We start from the raw sequence: 22,172 nt of genomic DNA on the forward strand, positions 1-22,172 counted from the left end.
CACACTCACTGAAGGGTTGGATCCGTTGAATTTTGATGTTTCGACTTGTTTCTTCTCTTGTTTTATGTTTTTCTTGTTTCTTTTTTAGAATTTTAATTTGTATTCATATTGTTTAGTTTATGTTTGTTTTTGGTAGTATTTGACCTATTCTACCACCTACTATCATTACTGTTGTAACTGTTGCTAAGCTACAGTGAAAGACAGTTTGTTACTGAGAAAACTGTTTATTCCGTCCGGCGTGTTGGGTGGCCGGGAACGAACTGTGCTGGGAGTGCTGGTAGTTAGCATGGCCTACTGCATCTCCCTTTTTAGGAGATTTGACGGACGGCTAATCTTCCTGCTACTGAACTGCTTCACCGGTGGACCAGTTTCCGGTTGTAGCCGTTTCCGATCGTCTCGCGGCGGCCAAGCCAGGTGTGGTCCGCGATCGACGTATGACGGCTCGAGATGATTCTTCATGTTTGTGGAATGATCTGTTACCGCTTTTCCTCCTTCGGCGAGATTTTTGAGACCTCTTGCAGCCGTTGAAGTGATGCGTTGCTTAATCTTCGTTGAGAGCTTCCGGAATGTTCCCAGGGCCACCAACCAAGGATGAGGATCCAGATGGCCGGCGTTGGCGCAGGAACTGGTGTCGGCAAGCTTGATGGCGTCGCTCGATGCCGGCGACGGACGATGATCGGGTCCGGGAACACTGTCGGAGGGCTCCGTGCGGGAATCGTCGTAGGTTGGACTTGAGACGGCCAGATCGACGGGTTGATCTGGATCGATGACGGCCTCGTTGTCTTGCGGATCGTGTGTGCGAGCGGTGTGTCCAAGCGGTTCCGAGGATGCTTCCAGATTCTTGGCACGCAGAACTGTCTTGCAGCGTCCAAGCGATTCGTGGTGTTGATCCGGATTCATGGCACACAGCGTGGTGTCGGAAGCAGTATCCAGCTGCATCGGTACGGTCGTCCCGTTGAGCGCGATGCGGATGTGCTTCTTCTTCTGCTTCAGGTCCGTCTGCACGACCTGCTTGAGGTTGGCCACACGGTGGCACTCTTCCGTAGCGTGGTTCTCCGGTGCACTAGACACAGAGATGTGTGCTTCCTCCTGTGGCTCGTTGTTGGCAGGTTCGGAACTTGACGAAACTTGAAATTTCTCCAACATCAGGTTCTGCTTTGCAAGGAGCGCGTCCAGCCTGAGGATAACTTGCCGAAGATCCACGTCGGACATTTTCCTGGGGGGCTTGAGTTGACTTCGAGAATGTTCCAGGAAAATTTTCTTCTCCTCGTCGCCAAATGTTGTAACTGTTGCTAAGCTACAGTGAAAGACAGTTTGTTACTGAGAAAACTGTTTATCCCATCCTCGTCGCCAATTGTTAGATACGTTGCTATGCAACAGAAAGACAGTTTAGTTGCAGCGGAAAAACTGTTTATTTGCATCCGACTGGTTTGCTAGTCGGGATTGAACTGACTTGCATCAGCTGTGCAGGTCAAGGCCTGCTACAATTACATTTTGCTTATCTAATTTTTTCATGTTTTTACAGTCACTTTTTAAATTTTTTGCTTGTTTTTCACACTTTCTGCTATAAAATGGCACCATTATCATTTAAATTGTAAATAAATGCGTAGAGGCATAGTTTAGGACACAAGAAAAATTACTGCATACTCCTTTTTATTCAAAATATAGGAAATGTTAGTAAAAAACACAGTAAAACTTCCAACTCATATGTTTTCTAAAATTTCAAGAGTTCTTCTTTCCAATGCATTTTAAAGATCAAAAATTGGTTAAAAAATGGATTTTTGGCGATTTTTTAAATCGAAGCTCGTCTAAAAGCGGGGTTGGGCTGTAGAGGGTTAAAAGTGTTAATAACATAACTACACAAAATACAACTGATACATTTCTAAAAATACACAAATTATGAAATCCAACTTCTTTCATATTCCAATTTAAGTCACGAACGATCGAAAGAAAAAGTTTATATATTGATGAAATCACCGTGATTCTGCCGCTTGGGTCCAAAATAGGTCATTTCTCGAGTTTTTTTAAAGGTCCTACAAACAACATTTCCATTTTTTGCTTTTTGGGTGTTTCTGAAACCGCCTTGAGTCAGGAGTATTCAAAAATACCCAAAATGCAAAAAAAGAAAATGTTGTTTAAGGACCTTTCACTTCACTAGGAGACGCTAGGAGTGATTTTAGCGGATTGTAGACTAGATTTCGCCATGTGATGTTATAATTGAAAATTTCGACGACATTTTTTCCGCTAGGTTCGCTGTTGTTCCAGCGGTGTTCTGAATGACAGCCCCCAACTCCCATACAGTTTGAGCAGTTTTTAGGGAAAAAATACGTTTCTAATGAAAAATCCAACATTTTCAGGCAAGTGGGGTATTGCAAAGTGTGGCAATTTCGTTAACGATCATAATGCGTGGTGAATTGTAGTGATTAATTTTGACTGAAAATTAAACGATTTTTTCTAAAAAGACGATCGATATTTTGTATAACTTGAGTTAATGTTGCAAAAGTTAAAAGGAATGATCAAACGTAATGTAAAAGTGTTTTAATATCACTTCTCTGACCAAAATACTGACTTACTTTTTGGTGATTTTTTGTTTTTTTTTTTTTTTGGAAAAATCGAATAACGGGTAATATTTTAGGAAAACTATTGTAATTTTGCAGTAATATGACTCCAATAGTTTGTTCTATGAATAATACACACATAATCTAATTTAAATCCATTTTTTAAAAGAGTTTTTTTTTTTTTAATTTTTATCATCCCGGTACGAGAATCGAACTCACGACCTCTGGATTGGAAACCCAGCACGCCGCCAGTCGAACTCATCCCTTACCGGTCAGTATTTTCAGTGAGCATATTTACTCTTTTAAGGGATCTGACTTTGTCGAGCCAAACAGGAATCGAACCCATCACCTTCCGCTTACAAGGCGAAACCCGTAACCTCACGGCCACGGAAGCTCGGCAATTTGGTAAATTTGATGAAAAAAGCATGAAAAAATAATTCAGCCCCTATGATCCACCTGATCCGATCCCATCTCCACCACGCACCAGGAACAAGGAAAGGGATTCGGAAGACGGGAAGTGTTGATGAACCACTTTTTTAAGGGGACAAGAGAAAATCTCCACGGTGTACGCAAGTAAGTTTCGCTTTTTTGTTTATAGGACCTTTAAAAAACACTCTAGAAGAGCTCTATACGAAATAAAAAAAGGTTTCATTTTAAATTAAGAGTATCGAAAAATTTAAATGTGAACAATGTAAAAAACGAAATAAAAAAAATTAATCTAATTTTTTTATTCATAAGATTTGGAAAAAACACCTACATTATTTTTTAAAAGTTCAAAACAAAATTTATCCATAAAAAACTTAAAAAAAAAACAATGAAATCAATAAATTTTAAGGTTCAAAAATATTATGTATAAAACCTTTATACATTTTGTTACAGAATTAAAAAAAACGCTGGATTAAGAAATGAAAACAAAGAAGTTTTAAACCTGTTTTTAATGTTTCTACAGTCGACTCTCTGGCTGTCGATCTTCTCGATATCAATATTGCTCCATCTATCGATGAATTCTTCAGTCCCTTCAAAGGCGTCATCCATAAAGTATGTCACGCTCTAGGGGAGAGGGGGTCTGAGCAAGTGTGACATTGCGTGTTATAAGTATAGGAAAAGCATGACAAAGGGGGGGAGGGGGGGTAAATTTTGGCTGATTTTAGCGTGACGTACTTTATGGATGAAGCCAAACTGCATACTTCGATTGGCTTTATGCTTCGATATTTTCTCTTGCTTGAAGGATCTCTTCCTTGACGGTCCCTTGGATTCTGTTTGCTTTAAAAATCTCTTCCGGTTGTCATTATTGTCACTATCTCATGGCTTGCATAGACATTTTTCTTTGCGAAACGAAGCTTTGAAGGGCGTTTGACATTAGTTTGTTTTTGTTTGCTGGACGTTGCCATGATTCTCTCCCATTGCTGGGTACCAAGAAAAACATATTTTCAATCGAGTCTTCATTTTGCATCGTTCTGTAAACTGATGATTTTCTTCCTCGACGGTCCCTTGAATATTGACAACCAGAGAGTCGACTGTAATTGTTTGTTTGTTTTTTATTATTTTGGATTTTTAAATTTTAAATTTGTAAATTCTAGAGCTACACAGAAAAAAAATAATGGTAATATTACATCTGGGAAGGGCTACATCTTTTATGTCAGAAAAAAGCTGTAATTTTACCTCTGGAAATGTTTAGTTTTACCACTTTTCTGGTGTAATGTCACTTTTTCAGTCTAAATTGAGGTAAAATTACATCATAAAAGAGGTAATATTCAATCTTCCAAAATTAAAGCTTCCAAATTTACATTATTTTTTTCTGTGTACTATATAATAGTATTTAGTATTTAGTATTATATAATATTAGAGGTTCAGAATTTTAGAATTTACGAATTTTGAGTGTTTTAATTTTTGAAATTTTTTGTTTATGAATAACAAAATTTATAAAACAAGATTTTTTTGAATTTGCAAATTTTTGTTCATGTTTGATGTCAAATTTAGTTTGCACCCCAGCCGTGGTGACGGCCTAAAAGTAAGTCTATGAAATTTACGAGGCGAAAAACTGATAAACAAGTAAACCTACCTTAGTATACGTAATCGGCGAAAACACCTCGTGATCAATCACGGCCGGCTGCTGATTCTTGCCGAAGAACGCCCGGTGCAGCCCCGGTGACCCCAGCAGCTTCTTCTCCTTGGCCGTCTTCCCGCTGGAAGACCCCCCGCTAAACGACAGCTTCGTAAAGTACGACGCACTCCGCTCGGGCGCGGAATTTTTCCTCGCGTTCGGCACCTTCGCCGCGTTCTCCTTAAAGTCCGACGAGCACGTGTTGGACTTTTTGATGCCGCCCGGAACGAACCCCGTTGTTGTTGAGCTGCTGCTTGCGATCATGCTGCTCGTGGTGGTTGTTGTGAAGAAGGTGGCCTCGTTGGTGAAGAGTTGGGGCGTTTGGGGGTGACTTTTGCTGATGGCCGCGTTCAACGCGGGCGTTGTTTTGTCTAGTTGTTTTGTTTTGAGCGATTCCTTGTCGTTGTTGCTGCTGTGCTTGAACTGAAAGAGCTTTTCGCTGCTGGCTTTGATGTTGTCCAGCTTGGCTATGACGGCTTTGTTTTTGGACTTTTTGAAGCTGTCCCGGAGGGATCGGTCCGAAGAGGAGGACTCCTCGTTGCGGCGGTCAGCGCTGATCCAGGTGCGGGTCTTCTTTTTGATTGAGCCACCTTCGGTGCGGGGTTTTGGTTCGGTGGTGCTGCTTGCGCTGGAGCCACTTCCGAGTACGGCGCCGAACGCGTCGTCGCCGGAGATCAGTTCGTAGCCAAAGTCGCGTAGCTTTTGACCTTCCTTGCTGCGCGTGTACACAATGTCCTGGTCGTCCAGCTTGAAGCTTTGGGCGTAGTCGGGGGTAACTGGGAGTCGACGCTTTTGTATTTTGTTGACGGACTCGGGTACGTTGACGGCGTGATTCTCCGGCTTGGTTTCTGTGGTTTTGGCCAGGTTCTTCTTCAAGCTTCCGCGATCGTCCAGGCGTTCGACTCCGAGGCAGACCCGCTTGTTGTACATGTCTTGCGCTTCTTCCGCTTGCTTCTGCAGCATGAGGTCCTTCAGGGTGATCATCGAGTGGAGGTTGCCGTGGGAGGATGGGTTGCTGTCCCAGGTGGTTTGGAGCATTCCTTTGACCGTCTGGAAGTCGAACTCGACCAGGTTCGGGTTGGAAGCGTGGATGAAGTTGTGGGGTGAAATCCGTTTGTTTTTCTTGGCACAGTTTAGGAGTTCATCGCTGAGCACGGGGGTGGACGGTTCCGACGGGAGTGGCTCTACGATGATCGGGGTTGTTTTGTCCTCTTGAGGAGTGAGTGGGGGAGGGGGTTGATGATGGATCATTACCGGGGGACCGGTCGATGCGAGGGAAAGATTGCTCGCGGTCATGCTTTCCGAGGCACTGTCCAGTGGGGCGTGTGTCACGTTGGCCGTGCCAATCTGGAGCCCGCCGTTGGAACCGCCCGGGACTTTTCGGTAGCTGCGAAACTGCGACGTCGGGACGGGCATTTCGCTCGAGTTGGATTTTTCTACGTGTTTGTGAGAGCTAAAAAATCCGAAAAATTTGCTCTCACCACTTGCGCTGTTGCTCGCGGATGGTCCGTCCGAGCTAAAAGGATTGCTTTTGGTAAATTTCTTGAGCGAGCCAAAGTTCAGGTGGTATTTGTCGGACTGCTTGGACGACGTTGGCGTGCCATCACCGGAGTGAAACGCCCGCTCGGAACTTCGTCCCAACGAGGAAGACAGCTGCGGCGATGGCGTACAGAGCAGATTCAGCTTGGTTTGGCTGTCCATCAAGCTGAACTCGTCCTCGGAACTGTCAGTCTCCGAAAACAACTCCTTCACACTGTGGTCAACCGAGCAACTCCCAGGGGCGTTGTTGTTGCCCTTCATCGTTGCCTGCTTGATGAAATCCATCCATTGGCCGAGCGCTTCCTGCGTTTCCGCCGCAAAGTAGAACGTCTTGTTCGGATGGTACACCTTGAACGCGTACGGCTTCGAGTGGACCTCTTTGGCCAGTGAAATCGTGAAACCCGACAGGAAGATCATGCTGTTTGCTTTGTGCGAATCCTTCGACTTGAACCCGTACAACGTCGTTTCGATCAGCACAAAGTAATACTTGGCCCAGTACGCCAACCCGCTCCGGTCCTTCGTCCTCCGGTACAGGTGGCCCTGAATATCGCTGACGCACAGCGTCTTGAGCGAAACGTTGCGCCGCTTCGAAAGCAGCGAGTTCTTTTTCTTCAGCGTGAGACTCTTCGTCTTGTTCGGGGTGAACAGTTCCGACGGAGTGTTTTCGAGCGATCCTTCGAGAAAGTGTTTGGTGGCGGCTGGGGCTGGGGGAATCCGCCGCGGTGGAGACATCATGCGTTCTGCTGGGCGCGGGGGAGGTTGAAGCACGAATGGTTGCTGCTGCTCCGCAGGAGGGAGGGGGTTTGGGGGGTCTTGACGAGTCACCTTCAAGTCTACCAGGTTGGCGAGTTTGGATTTGTTGTCGTCTCCGTGTTCCGAGCCCGACGTGGATGCTTGCTGGGGACTGACAAAGCCAAGATCGGCGGGGGACGGCGGTGGTGGCTTCTCCGGAACTAGGTTGATGTTGGATTCGAGAGTCTTCTTCGGGCGTGGTGGTGGAACCGGAGGAGCCTTCATCAGGTGCTCCTTGCGGGGTTCGATCGCGGGTGGAATGTCGTCGTCGTACGCCGGAGTGCTGTAACTTTTGTCCAACCGGCCACGCTTGACCATTTCCCGGTTGATCAGCACCGTGTTGATGGCCTCGGCGATATCCGTCTCGCGCGAAATTTGCCTCTGCATTGGAATGGGTTTCGTAACCGGACGACCGCTCGAACTAGTCCCGCTACTCGCTGCATTTTCTCTTGGAGGAACCGGCACCGGTTTCGACGAACCTTCTGTGCCATTTTTACACGCAATCGATTCAAACTGCTTGACGCGATCGTTCACCGACTGCCCCACCGGCGGATCCTCATCCACGTACGGAATCGGCTCGAACGTCTCCAGCACGGTGTTGTCCACGTTGCACGTGTACTTCGTGTCCACATGGCACTCCTCAAACTTCATGTTCGACTCGAACCGCACCACCTTAGAAATACCCGGTTTGTACTCTTCACCATCCTCACCACCCTCAACCTTCTCCCCCGTCCCGCCCTTCTCCGACGGAACCATATCCGGCAAACTCCCCTTCAACCCCCCAAAACTGTTAAATTTCCCCTGCCCGCCAACCACCCCACCCGCCCCATTCACCATCCCCAGGCAGGTCGTCGGCCGCGGTAGCGACATCTCCAGCCCGAACCCGAACGAAACCGACTTGTCGCGCAGGCTCTGCGGATCCGCCGACAGCAGCTTGCTCTGGCGCTCGTGCCAAAACGAAACGCTCACCAGGTCCTTGAAGCTGGAAAGGGTGTGCCGTCGCTGGAGGACGGCCCGCGGCTTCGGCAGGTACAGCCGGATGTCCTTGTCGGATTTTTTCACGTCCGTCGGCGTCAGGATGTCGCTGTTTTCCGACTCCGAGTCGGACGAGACGGGCTTCTCGGGGACGCGCGCCAGCGGCAGGCTGAAATCTTGCAGAGCTAGTGGACTGGGCAGACTTTCGCCCCAGCGGTACGGCAGCGAGCGCTTCTTGCTCGGCAGGCGGTAAGGTTTGATGTAGATTTGGCCGTAGATTTTCGTGTGCTTGGGGCGCTTTTTGAGCGTGAGGAGGACGTCTGGAGGGAGGAGGAAGATTTATCAGTACGACAGTACGACTAAGGAATGAGAAAGTATTACCCGGTGGAGATTCCTGGAGTTGCACCAGCACCTTTTTGTACTCCCAACCGACCACGGTTTGGTAGTTGATCTGGACGATTTCGTCGCCCTCTTCCACCTTGCCCGAGTTGTGTGCAGGGGAGTTGAACTTTATCTCGGCGATTCTAGAAAGAAAGAGAAAGATATAATCAATTGTTATGGAACGGTTGAATTCAGAATCTTAGAGGTAGGTGAAGCAGGTGCTCATAATTCAAACATAACATTTTTTTCAGTGTAGTAAAGTAACCTGGATAATAAATTAGCTTATATCTGTAAGCCCATACATCCAATTGAAATGTGGTCAAAGACAAACTTATTGGAAATTGAACGAGCTTTTCGGTAAAAATATTTTCGAAACTAAAAAATCAAGTCCGTCATATAGAAATTGCCAAAAACCATCAAAAACCCTATTTTTTCAACATTTTTATTTTTAAAACCGCTGTAACTTCACAAGGATTGGACTTAGGACAATGGTCAATATGGAGACTTTTATGTAAAATTGTCTGGAGAATCGATTCCCGTATTCGGCTTTTGAAAATTTTGACGTTTAGAGCACTTTTCAAAAAAACAGTTTCAGTAAATGATTTTTGTATTTTTTTAGGTGAGTTGCTCCATCCTGCATTTTTCGAGAGTCTTTTTGTAACATCTTAGGCTATTTTCACAAAAATTTTGAGCGAAAAAAAAATCGTGGGCTCACCTTCAAATTTAACTTTTAAACTTAAAAATCAAAAAATCTCATAAAAGTGGAGTGTTTTTTTTCTTTCAGTGTATTTTTTTTGGAAAGCCCTTCAAATTCCCTACAAGTTTATCTTTGACCACTTTTTGATACGATGCAACGGCTTCGAGATACAGCAATATTTAAATTACGAGATACAAAAATATTGAAAACACGTACGCCCTTCTAAAATGTCATTATCGAGTGTTACTGGCGCCATATACACAAAAATGGCTTATATATACCTAGGATAACATGTCTACAAAGTTTCAATGAAATCGGAGAGAGAAAAAAGTACCTAAAAAATTCCTGTTTTGGGCTGGAATTGCTCAACTACGTTTTTTTTTTAATAAGGTAAAAAGCAAACTCAGTTTCGCTTCGTTTGATACCCGCGTTGCAATTTTTTTTGTATTTTGAAAAAATACGGTATTTTGTGAAAATTTAGTACTTTCCAGCCCGGGAGCATGTTGGCAGCTCCCATACAAACTGAGCGTACCCCTTTTTGTGGGCCCAGTGGGCCTAAGATGGCGGCCTTTGCTATCATCTAGCCAAACATTTGAAAATGGCGAATAGTTTAAATTAATTAGTTTTTGTCTTGTTTCGGTTTAAAACGACAAAATAAGCATTCTGGAATCATTTTCTTGAAAAACTTGTTTTAAGATACGCCACGTTAAAATATTAGTCTCGAAAAGTTGGAGAGAGCTTGCCGTGAAAGCCGTCAAGAAAAAAAAAGTTTCCCATGCAAATTTTGAGTTGCGGTTTTAATGGGCGGACTCCGACGAGGTCCACTTGCCATCTGTCGGTGGATACGCGCAACTCACGAAAACTGTCATGTTAGGGGACGGCTGGTACTTTCAGAACAATCTAATAAAATAAAAATGCTTACAAAATTTCACTTCGTTTGATACCCACAATGCAAGTTATGAAAATTTGAGTACATTCGAAAAAAATACGGACTATTGTAAAAAAAAAATTTTTCAAAAAAACACAGCATTAGTAAAGCGAAAAAGCATACAAAATTTCGCTTCGTTTGATACCCATATTGTCATTTTTTTAAATTTTGGTTCTTTCGAAAAAGCACGATATTTTGTGAAATTTTTTGAATTCAAAAAACATGAAAATATACATATAAACTCATGTTATTTTCAATGAAACTAATGTAAATTTACAACATTTAGCATGATACCTCTTGTACATTATAAATAAAGTTAAAGTTATAAACAAAAAATTAGTTCACTCAATTTACTTTCGCACAAAAAACCTTTTATGCATTTTCGTGAGTATTTCAAAAAGAACGTCAATTCACTAACTGGCCGGAACGGAAAATTACGAGGGGACCACCGATGTATAATATTTTCCTAATGAAACATAAAAATAAAAGTTACTCATATTAATTTACAGTGTTTACTTTTCATATTTCATTAATTGAGACTTGAAAATAGATAAATGTTAGAAAACTGAAAACCCCCCGGACATTTCGGTTTGTTTTGGTTTTTTGACGTTTGTCAGCTTTTTAACTGGGCTACGGCCTAGGCTACGGCCAATTTATCGAGCGCCCAGTTATAAAGCAGCTAAGTTAACCCTCCACTGCCCACATTTTTTTCGATATTTTTTTATTTTTCCCGTGTTGAGGAGGTCATTTGAGCAACTTTTTTTCTACGAAAAACTTTATTTCTCTTGTTTTATTATTTTGTTGTTTCATTTTTAATATGCCTATTCTACCACCTACTGTCATTACATTTTGCCTACCTATTTTTTCATGTTTCTACAGTAACTTATTCAATTTTTTGCACGTTTTTCACAATTTCTGCTATAAAATGGCACCATTATCATTTAAATTGTTAACAAATGCGTAGAGGCATAGTCTGGAGCACTAGCAAAATTACTGCATACTTCGTTTTACTTAAAATATAAGAATTTTTTGGAAAAAACACTGCTAAAGTTGACCTCTAAAAAAATGACATTTTTTAAAACATTGGCAAAGTCACATAAAACAAGTAAAACTTCAAACTAATAAGTTTTCTAAAAGTTTAAGAGCGAGTCCACGAGCAAAGCATACCCATCTCGCATCGACCTAACCAATCTGCCGGAAAATTTCGGGGGTTGTTTGTACATATAAAACTGGCATCTGGCCAAAATATGAGCACTCTAGGTCAACGGGAAGTGGGGCAAATCGGGACACAAATTTTGAAGGTTCAAAAACGTCAAAAATCTTAAAAAGGCTGTAACTTTGGAAAAACTCAATTTAATTTCAAAATTCAAAATGAATCTGAAAGAACTTACAAAATGCAACAAAATGCAGGGAGAAGCATCCCGATTGGTTAAATCTAAAGGGAGTTATTGGCATTTTAGTAAAAAATGGCATAATTTTTGAACTCAAATAAAAAAGTGTTCCATCCAGATATCAACTCGGTTCGACCTGCAGCTTGTAGGGGACATCTGGGACTACCATCTGAGACTGAGAACGCTTTGGGTAAGGCAGTTTAACATATTAGACACTTTTACTTTTAGTGAATTTTTTAGTTGTAAATTTTTGCTCGGGGGACTCCTTAGATTTAATTTTCTGGTGAAAATTTTATCATATTCGTGTTCCTGATACAATTTCACAATAGAAACATGCATAAAAATGTTTATTTTCATCCATTTTAACCCTTTAAAAAATGAAAGTTAAAAAAAATCTTCGATTCACATTTATTGACAATCAAGTTCGTTTCCAAGGATACTAGATGACACCAGAATCTTTTTTATCTTTCATTTTTTAAAGGGTTAAATAGGTGAAAATAAACATTTTTATGCATGTTTCTTTTGTGAAATTGTCTCAGGAACACGAATATGATAAAATTTTCACCAGAAAATTGGATCTTAGGGGTCCCCCGAGCAAAAATTTACAACTAAGAAATTCACTAAAAGTAAAAGTGTCTATTTAATATGTTAAACTGCCTTACCCAAAGCGTTCTCAAACTCAGATCGACGTCGTCGTGCTATCTTGTCGCATCCGCCATTTTGACGTTCCGAGAAAAACGCGTTTTAATGTTTGACCTTGAATATTCAAAAACGAGAGCACGCAATGTAAACAATAACAAACACGTTTTGCTTGGCTCACCATTCTGTGCATTGTCCCAAAGTTTGATTGAAGTTGGTTGCTGGAGTCCCGAGTTATAATTACAAATGATTACGGTAGTCTAGCTTGTACGTGCGACAAACGCATCCTGACTTTCCTGGCCTGAAATCCCTTTGGCCTTTTGTCGCACTTACATCAATTTTCATGGAGTGACAAGATAGCACGACAAGATTGAAACTACAGTATTTGTTCGCTAACTGGGCTGAGAACGTAGCCCAGTCACCGAATGCTGCTCGCTAACTGGGCTGAACGAAAAATAACGAGGGGACCACCGATGCATAATATTTTCCTGATGAAATATAAAAATAAAAGTTACTCAAATGTATTTACAATGCTTACTTTTCATATTTCTTTAATTGTAACTTGAAATTAAACAAAAGTTTGAAAAAAGCTTTATTATTTATTGAACATAATTTTTGCATCCACTAACCCCTCGGTCATTTCGGTTTGTTTTGGTTTTTTGACGTTTGTCTGCTTTTTAACTGGGCTGCGGCCCAGTTATCGAGCGCCCAGTTAAAAAGCAGCCCAGTTAAACAACGCCCAGTTATCGAACAACTACTGTACTTTCATATGTAAAGTGACAAAAATGCACGGAGTTTTTTCGGTTTTTGTTGAATATCTCAGGATTGAAATCGAATTTTGGGGATCTGTGAAGGTCAAAAGGTGAGGCATTGCGAGCTGCACAAAATGGCGTTCTTAACTCAATTTGGCCCAAAATGCACGTACGACAAGTCAGCACGATGGCGACGAGATGGTAGTCCCAGATGTCCCCTACAAGCGGCAGGTCGAACCGAGTTGATATCTGGATGGAACACTTTTTTATTTGAGTTCGAAAATTATGCATTTTTTTCACTAAAATGCCAATAACTCCCTTTAGATTTAACCAATTGGGATGTCTCTCCCTGTATTTTGTTGCATTTTGTAAGCTCTTTCAGATGCATTTTAAATTTTGAAATTAAATTGAGTTTTGCCAAAGTTACAGCCTCTTTAAGATTTTTGACGTTTTTGAACTTTCAAACGTTGTGTCCCGATTTGCCCCACTTCCCGTTGAGCTAGAGTGCTCCTATTTTGGCCAGATGCTAGTTTTGTATGTACAAACAACCCCTGAAAATTTCAGGCAGATTGGTGAGGTCCAAACGACGTCCCATACAAAGGGCTATGCCCTGTTCGTGGACTCGCTCTTAAGAGTTCTTCTTTCCATTCCTTATTAAAGATCAAAAATTGGTTGAAAATTTGATTTTTGGCGATTTTTTAAATCGAAGCCCGTCTAAAGTCGGGGTTGGGTTGTAGAGGGTTAAACCGCTTGAACACTGCTCATGTTTGAAAAAAAAGGTATCACTCCTAATATTGCGCAATTCTCACTAACTTGGACTTCGCACTAAATTATTGCTATCGATCGCACTATTGCGACTTGTCAAGCTGGCTTGGGAAATTATAATTTTCTCAAAAAATGATCAAAGCGAGCCGATGTTGCTCACCTGTCAATCGCAATTTTAAAGTGCGAATGTCCAGTTTGGTGGAAACTGCGACTGGAAATGTAAACAAACAACTGCTGGTGGCCTAGTTTTTAGAAATTTTGTTGTCAAAAGTGCGAAATAAAAGTGCGGACCAAATCCAAGTTACAGTGCAAGGATCAATATTATTACAAAAAAAAATATTTTTGGGTTTGGAAGTTAATGATTAATATGTTTTGTTTCTTGGTTGGTCAATAACTAACCTCAAAAGAACATTATTTTTTTCCCAAAACAATGGCCATGTTCTTCGACAGCTAAAACAAGTAACATTATCAATCCTATCAATGTCTAAAATTGAACAGTTCTCGGATGAGTTTTCAAAAAAGCCGTAAGAGCCACCGTGACCTCTGATACTAATTGTGACGTAGAGAGTAGCATCAACATACTAACACTAGCACATAAGCCATCGATGTACACCTTGTGAGTCAAAGCGTTGTATCGGAAGCCAAACAATAAAAGCTCATTCTGTATTCGGACCCTAAACTGTGCAGACGTTTATTACAATGGCTACGAGGAGCAAGTAGAGCGAAGAGAAAAATGGCGGCGAACGCGTTGTCGTTTCGAATGTTCGAGGAGGAAGTGGAGGAATGGGAGTTATTCAAGGAGCAATTGGAGGAGTTCTTCAAGTCGGCCAAGGTTCCGGCCGAAGGCAAGGTGCCGGTTTTGGTGAACTGTTTGAAGGTCCCGACCTACAAGCTGCTGCGTGACTTGTGTACGCCGGCGCGGCCATCGACGAAAACCTACGACGAGCTGTGCATTTTGCTGGGCTGCCACTTCACGCCGACGACGGTAGTACACAAGGAGAGACGGATTTTCTTCACGGCAACAAGGGGCGAGAATGGGCCAGAACCGGTGAAGATGTGGTTGGCGCGGATCAAGCGTTTGTCGGCCAATTGCAAGTTCGGAGATCAGTTGGCACATAACCTCACAAACAAGTTCATCTGTGGTTTGACTGGAAAAGCTTTTGATCGGGTGTGTGAGGAGGACGAGAAAGTGACCCTCGAAAAAGCTCTGGCGTTGGCGTTGAAGTACGACGAAGAAGAAAAAGAAGCGCAGCCTGTCAACCTGTTGAAGAAGACGCAGCGACCCAGGGCGGACAAGGAGCCACGAGGAGAGCTGAAGTGCTACGCTTGCGGAGTGCCGGGGCACGTCAGATCGAAGTGTCGGTTCCGGGAGGCGGTATGTCGCAGGTGCAGAATGAAGGGGCACATCGAGGCTGCGTGCTTGCGGAAGACGGAGCACTTCGTCGAGGTGCGAACGCCGTCGTCTCCGGTCCAGGAGGAGGGTTACGGCGAGGAAGAGGACGACATTAAGCTGGAGCACAACTTTTTGAGTAAGGCCGATCCTGTAGTGTATAGTATTATTTCCCCCAAGTCTGAAAGTGCGCCGTTTAAGGCAGTAGTGAGTGTGGGTAAACAAACTTTTGCTATGGAGATCGATTCGGGAGCGGCTATCTCGGCTGTGTCGGAAAGCTTTCGTCGTGCGAAATTGGCTCAATTGGAGGTTAGGAGTACAAAGCTTAGTTTGATGGGTTATTCGGGGGAGTGCTTAAAAGTGTTGGGGTGTGTTGAACCGGAGCTGGTGTTTAATGGTGTGACGAAAAGGGTGGTGTTTGCGATTGTGGAAAAAGGTGGCCCTCCCCTACTGGGGCGCAACTTCATCAAAGCGTTTGGACTACAGATTTTACCGATGAACGTCATGAGTGTGTCAAATGTGAATGATAAACTAGAAGGACTGTTGAAGCGCTATGATGATCTGTTTTCCGGGAAGCTTGGAAGCTACAAGGGGATGGAAGTGGACATTACGCTGGAGGACGGAGCGAAGCCGGTGTTTTGTAAACCAAGACCAGTTCCGTTCAGCTTTGAGGAAGCAGTCGAGAAGGAGTTGAACACCGCAGTGGAGATGGGGGTGTTGACCAAGTGCGACTCGTCCGATTGGGGAACCCCGGTGGTGCCAGTGTTGAAGGACGATGGCAAATCCATCCGCCTTTGTGGCGACTACAAGATTACCGTGAACAAGTATGTGAAGGAAGTGCGTCACCCGTTGCCAAGGATAGAGGAGGTTATGGCGAAGCTGAATGGAGGAAAGCTGTTTTCGAAGTTGGACCTGAGTCGTGCCTACAACCAGTTTGTTCTGACCGAAGAGTCCCGAAGAGTGTGTGCGCTATCAACCCATAAAGGTGTCTTTCTCATGAATCGGCTTCCATTTGGCATCAAAACGTCGTCAGGGATCGTTCAGAGAGAAATGGAGAAGTTGTTTGCGAACGAGCCTTTTGTGATTACGTTCATCGATGATGTTCTAATAACAGGCAGGAACGATGAGGAGCACCTGGCCACCTTGGAGAGAGTCTTGGAGATTTTGCACAGATCGGGATTAACGTTGCGCAAGGATAAGTGCACATTCTTCAAGAAGAAGGTCAGCTATCTGGGCTTTGAGATCACCGAGAACGGAGTAACGAAGACGCAAGACCGACTGAAAGCGATCGTGGCGGCGAAAGCTCCTGAGAATGTCTCAGAGGTTCGTGCATTTGCGGGAATGATGAACTACTACGGGAGGTTTATCAAAGATTTGTCCACGATTATGTCCCCGTTGTACGAGCTGCTGAAAAAGGGGAGTAAATTCGTTTGGTCCCAGAGCTGTCAGGCGGCGTTCGAGCGAGCTAAACAGGAGGTTTGTAAAGATGTTTCCCTGTCACATTTCGACCCGAAGAAGGAGATTGTGTTGATTTGCGATGCGTCAAATGTGGGAGTGTCAGCAGTCTTGGCGCACAGAGAGCACAACGAGGATCGACCGATTGCATTCGCGAGTAGAACGCTCAGCCCGAGTGAGAAAGGTTACAGTGTTCTGCAGAAGGAAGGTCTGGCCATCGTGTTTGGATTAAACAAGTATTACTTCTACCTGGCTGGGAACAAGGTTACCATCAAGACAGACCACAAACCGTTGGTCGCGATTTTCGGCCCTCAGAAGGGGGTACCAGTGATGGCAGCTGGGCGGATGCAGAGGTGGGCGAACTTCATATCGGGATTCCAGTACCAGATGGACCACATTTCGTCGGAAGAGAATGTAGCTGACTATCCATCCCGTTGTCCAGTCGAGTCGTGGGAGCTGTGGAAGGAGGATGGAACGTATTTGAACTTCATCACTTCTGGAAGCAAACTGTCATTGGATACCGACGCGTTGAGAGCAGCTACTGAAGGCGATAAAGTTCTGTCCTTTGTGAGACAACAGGTTCTTCTGGGCAAGAAGCAGGGGCTGCAGAACGACGAGTTCCAAGCCTTCGCTCGAATCTACGAAGAACTGGCAGTGGAAAACGACATCGTGATGAGAGGATTCCGAGTTGTTGTTCCAGCATCGTTGAGACAGGTGGTTCTTGAGGAACTGCACACTGCTCATCTGGGAGTGAACAAATCTAAAAGTGTCGCGAGAGGTTACTTCTGGTGGCCAGGATTGGACGAGGCGATCGAGAGTCACATACGGGGTTGTAGCGCGTGTCTTTCGGAGCAACCGTCGCCGCCGTTAGCAGAGTTGATACCCTGGGAGGTTCCGATTCGTCCCTGGTCGAGAATTCACGTGGATTATGCTGGCCCGATCCAAGGTGTGTGGTACCTGATAGTAATCGACGCTCTTACTAAATGGCCGGAAGTATTTCCGACCAGAACGATCACGGCGACGTTTACCATCGAGAGGTTGATGGAATGTATGGCGCGATTTGGTTTGGTCGATGAAATTGTCTCGGACAATGGGACGCAGTTCACGGCAAAGGAGTTTAAATCCTTCGTGGAAGCAAACGGAATCAAGCACAACTTAACCGCACCGGGACACCCCGCCTCCAACGGGGCGGCAGAAAATTTTGTAAAGACATTCAAGTCTGCGTTGAAGAAAGCCTGCAACGATGGTTTGGGACGCCGCTCCAGCGAAGTCTTGAACAATTTTCTGATGGCCTACCGCAAGTCAACGCACTGTTCGTCGAAATTGTCGCCAGCGGTTGCTTTGTTGGGACGAGAAATGGTGACAAAATTCGATCGTATGCTGCCCCAATCGACCAAGCCAGAGGTGCCCAAACTGGACGTACTGAAGGAGAACTTGACCACAGCCCAAAGGAAGCAGCAACGGCAGTTTAAAGGTTCGCGGATCCATGAATTCTGCCCGGGAGAGAAAGTGTTGGTGAGAGATTACTCCGATCCGAACCACACCAAGTGGGAGAAAGCTGTCGTCGATCAGGTACTGGGAAAGCGCAATTATCTGGTCACTTTAAGCAGTTCAAGGCGTCGAATTAAGCGTCACCTCGATCAGATGGTGCCTGACACGTCGGTGGCAAAAGCGGGTGCGCGGATGTTTCCCAAGAGCGGTGGTGCTAGTAGTGTTCCAAGTCGTCCTTCCAGCTCGCTACTTTCAGGGAACTATTCTGCTAAAATTGTCTTGGGTAGTGAGACGAAAGCTTCGACACAGCCGGCGGCAGTACAACCTGAGTCACGCGAGGAGGCGGAGTCGCCGGTAGGGCCACAGGAGACTCAAGAGTTAGGAGACATGGTCGGTGAGGAGGAGGTTCGGGGTTTTGACACAGGATGGTCGGTTCAGGGAAAGAAGCGTAAGGTGAAAGAAGTCTTTCCGGATCCATATGCTAGGAAAACCTCTAAAAGGCTTAAACGCAGCAAGTACGATCAGCTCCTAAGAATGTTCCTACCTTTGCAGAATTCAGCCTGTGAGAAATCGGAACACAAACCTAACAGCAACGGACCAAACGGAGAGCTTAGCGAAAACCAACATGCTTAGTGTGGGGGTGTGACGTAGAGAGTAGCATCAACATACTAACACTAGCACATAAGCCATCGATGTACACCTTGTGAGTCAAAGCGTTGTATCGGAAGCCAAACAATAAAAGCTCATTCTGTATTCGGACCCTAAACTGTGCAGACGTTTATTACACTAATTTTCGTTTTTCTCAAAATCGAAACAAAATTTCCTTTATTTTTAGTTTGGGGCTCTTGAAGGACGTGTAGATGAACAATCTCAAGCATTTTTGAAATTGGTTTTTCGTGAATACCGACGCAAAAAGGGCTTTGTTTACCAATGGCTCTTACGGCTTTTTGAAAACTCATCCGAGAGTTTTTCTTTCGAACGCTCTTTGAAGATCAAAAAAAGGTATGATATTAGATTTTTGGCGAATTTTTAGATCGAAGCACTCCGAGAGGCGGATTTCAACGGACTTCGCTTGGACCAAAAAATTTACAGTTTTAAAATTATCAATAGTATCTTTAGTTTTCATGCTAAACATTGCTCCAGTTTCAACTTAATATTGAATTGAAAAGTAGCCTCAGGGTCAATACTCGAATAAACTCCAAATGCAATTCCAAAGTGTAGAACCTTCGAAGCGTCGAACTCACCTGTGAATCCCGTTCAGGCTGGGCATAATCAGAAAGCCCAGGTCGGACTCGCGCTTCTTGAGCGTAACCAGCTCGAGCGAGGCCGGCTGCAGCACCATCGGGTCCGAGATGTCCTGGATGATGTAGTCCGCAATCTTGCCCAGCTTGTCCGCGGTGCTGCAGATCTACGAGAGAGACGAACATTATTGGCAACTGTTTCTAATCAAAGACTCCCGGTTCTACCAACCGATTCAACAGGCTTGACCGAGAACCGATCTCGCATCGCCATCGTGGCCATCTCCAGCCCCAGCTGCATGATCCTCGTGCGCAGCTCGTCAAATTGCTTTTGACCTGTTAAAAACAAACAAGAGAGGCAGTAAGTAAACACATCCTAACGCTACTTGGCCAGAAGCTCGAGGTACCTCTAAACGGAACCCGGTCCAGCCATCCGATCAACGGTTTGAGCGCCGCAACCGTGCGCGTAATATCCTTCAGTATCTGAGTTTCGAGTTTGGTTTGGTCCGAGTATTTCAGTTGCTTGGACAGGGACTGCGACGCCGAGGCCACGTGCAACGCCAGGAACTGCAGGTTCTCCTTGTCCAGGTTGTAGTTCTGCGAAATGATTTAATAAAAGGCGTAAAACATATCCGTTTGGAATCAGTAAAGATCGTAACTTACAAAGTTCTTCAGATACTCCACCGCTTCCAGCACAATCTCCTGGTGCCCTATCGAAAGCATCCCGAGCTGTTCCAGCTCGTACGGTCGGATGTTGAGCAGCTGCTTGCCACCGACCTCGTTGTTCGTGAAGGACTGCACGTAGTGGTACATGGAGTTGTCCAGGCCTGTGCAAGAAAGAGAACAGAGAGGAAAAAAAAACGTTCTGATAAAACAAAGTTACAAGCTTGGTTGGGTGTGTGTGTGTGTGTGTAGGATTGTAGATTATGTAACGAAAAAGTTGGATGCTGCTGCTGCTCCCGTTTGTTGACCCAGTTCTTCGTGCTTTGATAACAATAATGCTGTTTTTTCATTCATTCATTGAATGTGCTTTCTTCGTCCTACACAGCGACATTCGCTGAATCGTGGTTGGGCGAACATTTCCGTCTGCCGTTCGTTGATTGGCGTAGCGAAGCGTAGATGTCCTTCGAATTTTTTTTTGCACCAGAAGAAAAAAAATAGACAGACTGAGTGGCTTTGCGAGGAAGATAAATGATGGGATTTTCTCCCAGGATTGAGATGAGTGTAGATTTGGGGAAGTACGGACGACGGATGACTTCACAACTTGTTGATGATGTTTCTTTGACATTGCATCCTATTAACTTTTAATATCACAAAAAGTAAAATTTCCATAAAACGCATTTTTTATGTTTAAGGAGAAAAGGGCAAAGCTTGTAAAAAAATTCAAAGCGATAAGATTTTCAAAAAGAGAGATAAAGAGAGATATATTATTTTAAAAAATCGAAAATGTGGATAGGTACATTTTCGATTTTTTTAATATTGTCTCTTTTTGAAAATCTTATCGCTTTGAATTTTTTTACAAGCTTTTTAAGCGAAAATGGCGTTCGAATGGTGAACGCCCGAAATGTCAAAATCACGCAGTGGTACCAATATTACGAAAAAAGTGTGCCATGGAATGACAGCCGCATTTTTTTCTAAGGTTGGTGCTCTTGCGCGATTTTGACATTTCGGACGTTCAACATTCGAACGCCATCTTCGCTCAAAAACCTGGATTCCAAAAAAAAATGGCCTGAGAAAATTTACACCCAATCGGAAAAAAATATGAAATTTTGATTGCAGACGGTATTGTTTTGATTCGCATCATGTTGAGTCAACTGTCCTGAATTTAACTGAAACATAGCAGAACGGTTATTTTCTTATTTTTCTATTTTCAGCTACCGTCTATCTTCTGTTTTTATTTTGTTTCACTGATTTTCAAACACGGCTTGTTTTTACTATCCACCATCTGAATTTGATTTTATTAATTTTTGATTGTCTTATATCGTAATGCTTTTCCACTCTATGGTAACGTAAATATTCAGCAAAGTTGTAGGTATGGATGAGGACTATTCAAAAAAAATACGTACACGGATTTTTTTTACTTTTTTTTCACAAAAAATCATTTTTTTTCAAAAAGTTAAGGCCGTTGCATTTTTTTGGAGTTTAGACCGCTGCAAATATTTTTCAAAGTTTATTTTTTTAATCCGGTTGAAACATTTTTGGTGCCGTCGGTATGCCCAAAGAAGCCATTTTGCATCATTAGTTCGTTCATATAATTTTCTATACAAATTTGGCAGCTGTCCATACAAAAATGATATGTGAAAATTCAAAAATCTCTTCGGCAATGTTGTAGGTATGAATATGAACTAGGGTAGGGTACCCTAGTAACATTTTAGGTTTTAAGTAGGCCATAAAAGCCTATTTAGGTTGGATGAGGGTTTTCAGAACCTTGATAAAACCTGTAAGTTTAAAAATGTTACTAGGGTAGTCATCAATGAGACACTTTTTGTTTTCAACTTTCAAAGATTTTTCTCATTTTTTCATCAGCATGTTTTAATGAGCTTTTTGTTGCATTTTCTTTCTTTTAATGTGTTCTAACATTGACCAAAATATGAGATCGATCCGACATCTACAGCCAGAGTTATTCAACTGTCTCATTGTAGACGCACTTGGCAGGAACAATGAGACAGCTGGGGAACAATGAGACACACTACGAAAATCAAGATTTTTCTAGTAAAACATCATGTTTTTGTATTGTTCCATTGCAGGTAACTTGCCTTGAACATTTTAGAGCAATTTTGCCAACATGAAACTTTAATTAACTAAAGTTATACTAAAAAGTATTTAAATTTTGTTAAATCCGTATATTTATACCAAATAACTTTGTATGTTTGGTTAAATGAAGTTAAAACTCAATAAATATGCCAAAAATCACTTTTAATTCATGTTTTGAAAGATTTCCATAGATTTTGAAAAGTTGAATGAAGAGAAATCATAGTGTCTCATTGTTACCCATGAGCTGAAATGAGTGGGGAACAATGAGACAGTCCTGGATACTGGGTATATTCTAAATTTTGGCCAAACCTAATGAAAGGACA

General features: G+C 43.3%; 1 protein-coding gene across 2 annotated transcripts in view; it reads right to left on the reverse strand.

Moving 5' to 3' along the window:
- Positions 1 to 22,172, reverse strand: part of LOC6032916 — a 28,336-nt gene that overhangs the window by 2,377 nt on the left and 3,787 nt on the right. For both annotated transcript variants that reach the window (XM_038251125.1, XM_038251124.1), the window contains exons 2-7: positions 19,759 to 19,922; positions 19,503 to 19,692; positions 19,328 to 19,431; positions 19,102 to 19,265; positions 8,350 to 8,492; positions 4,621 to 8,288 (exon numbers count right to left, since the gene is read on the reverse strand). In XM_038251125.1, coding sequence (XP_038107053.1) covers positions 4,621 to 8,288; positions 8,350 to 8,492; positions 19,102 to 19,265; positions 19,328 to 19,431; positions 19,503 to 19,692; positions 19,759 to 19,922 — 4,433 coding nt within the window. The remainder of the gene's footprint in view (positions 1 to 4,620; positions 8,289 to 8,349; positions 8,493 to 19,101; positions 19,266 to 19,327; positions 19,432 to 19,502; positions 19,693 to 19,758; positions 19,923 to 22,172) is intronic.

The sequence above is a fragment of the Culex quinquefasciatus genome, chromosome 2, assembly GCF_015732765.1.
Source record: "Culex quinquefasciatus strain JHB chromosome 2, VPISU_Cqui_1.0_pri_paternal, whole genome shotgun sequence".
Classification (NCBI taxonomy): domain Eukaryota; kingdom Metazoa; phylum Arthropoda; class Insecta; order Diptera; family Culicidae; genus Culex; species Culex quinquefasciatus.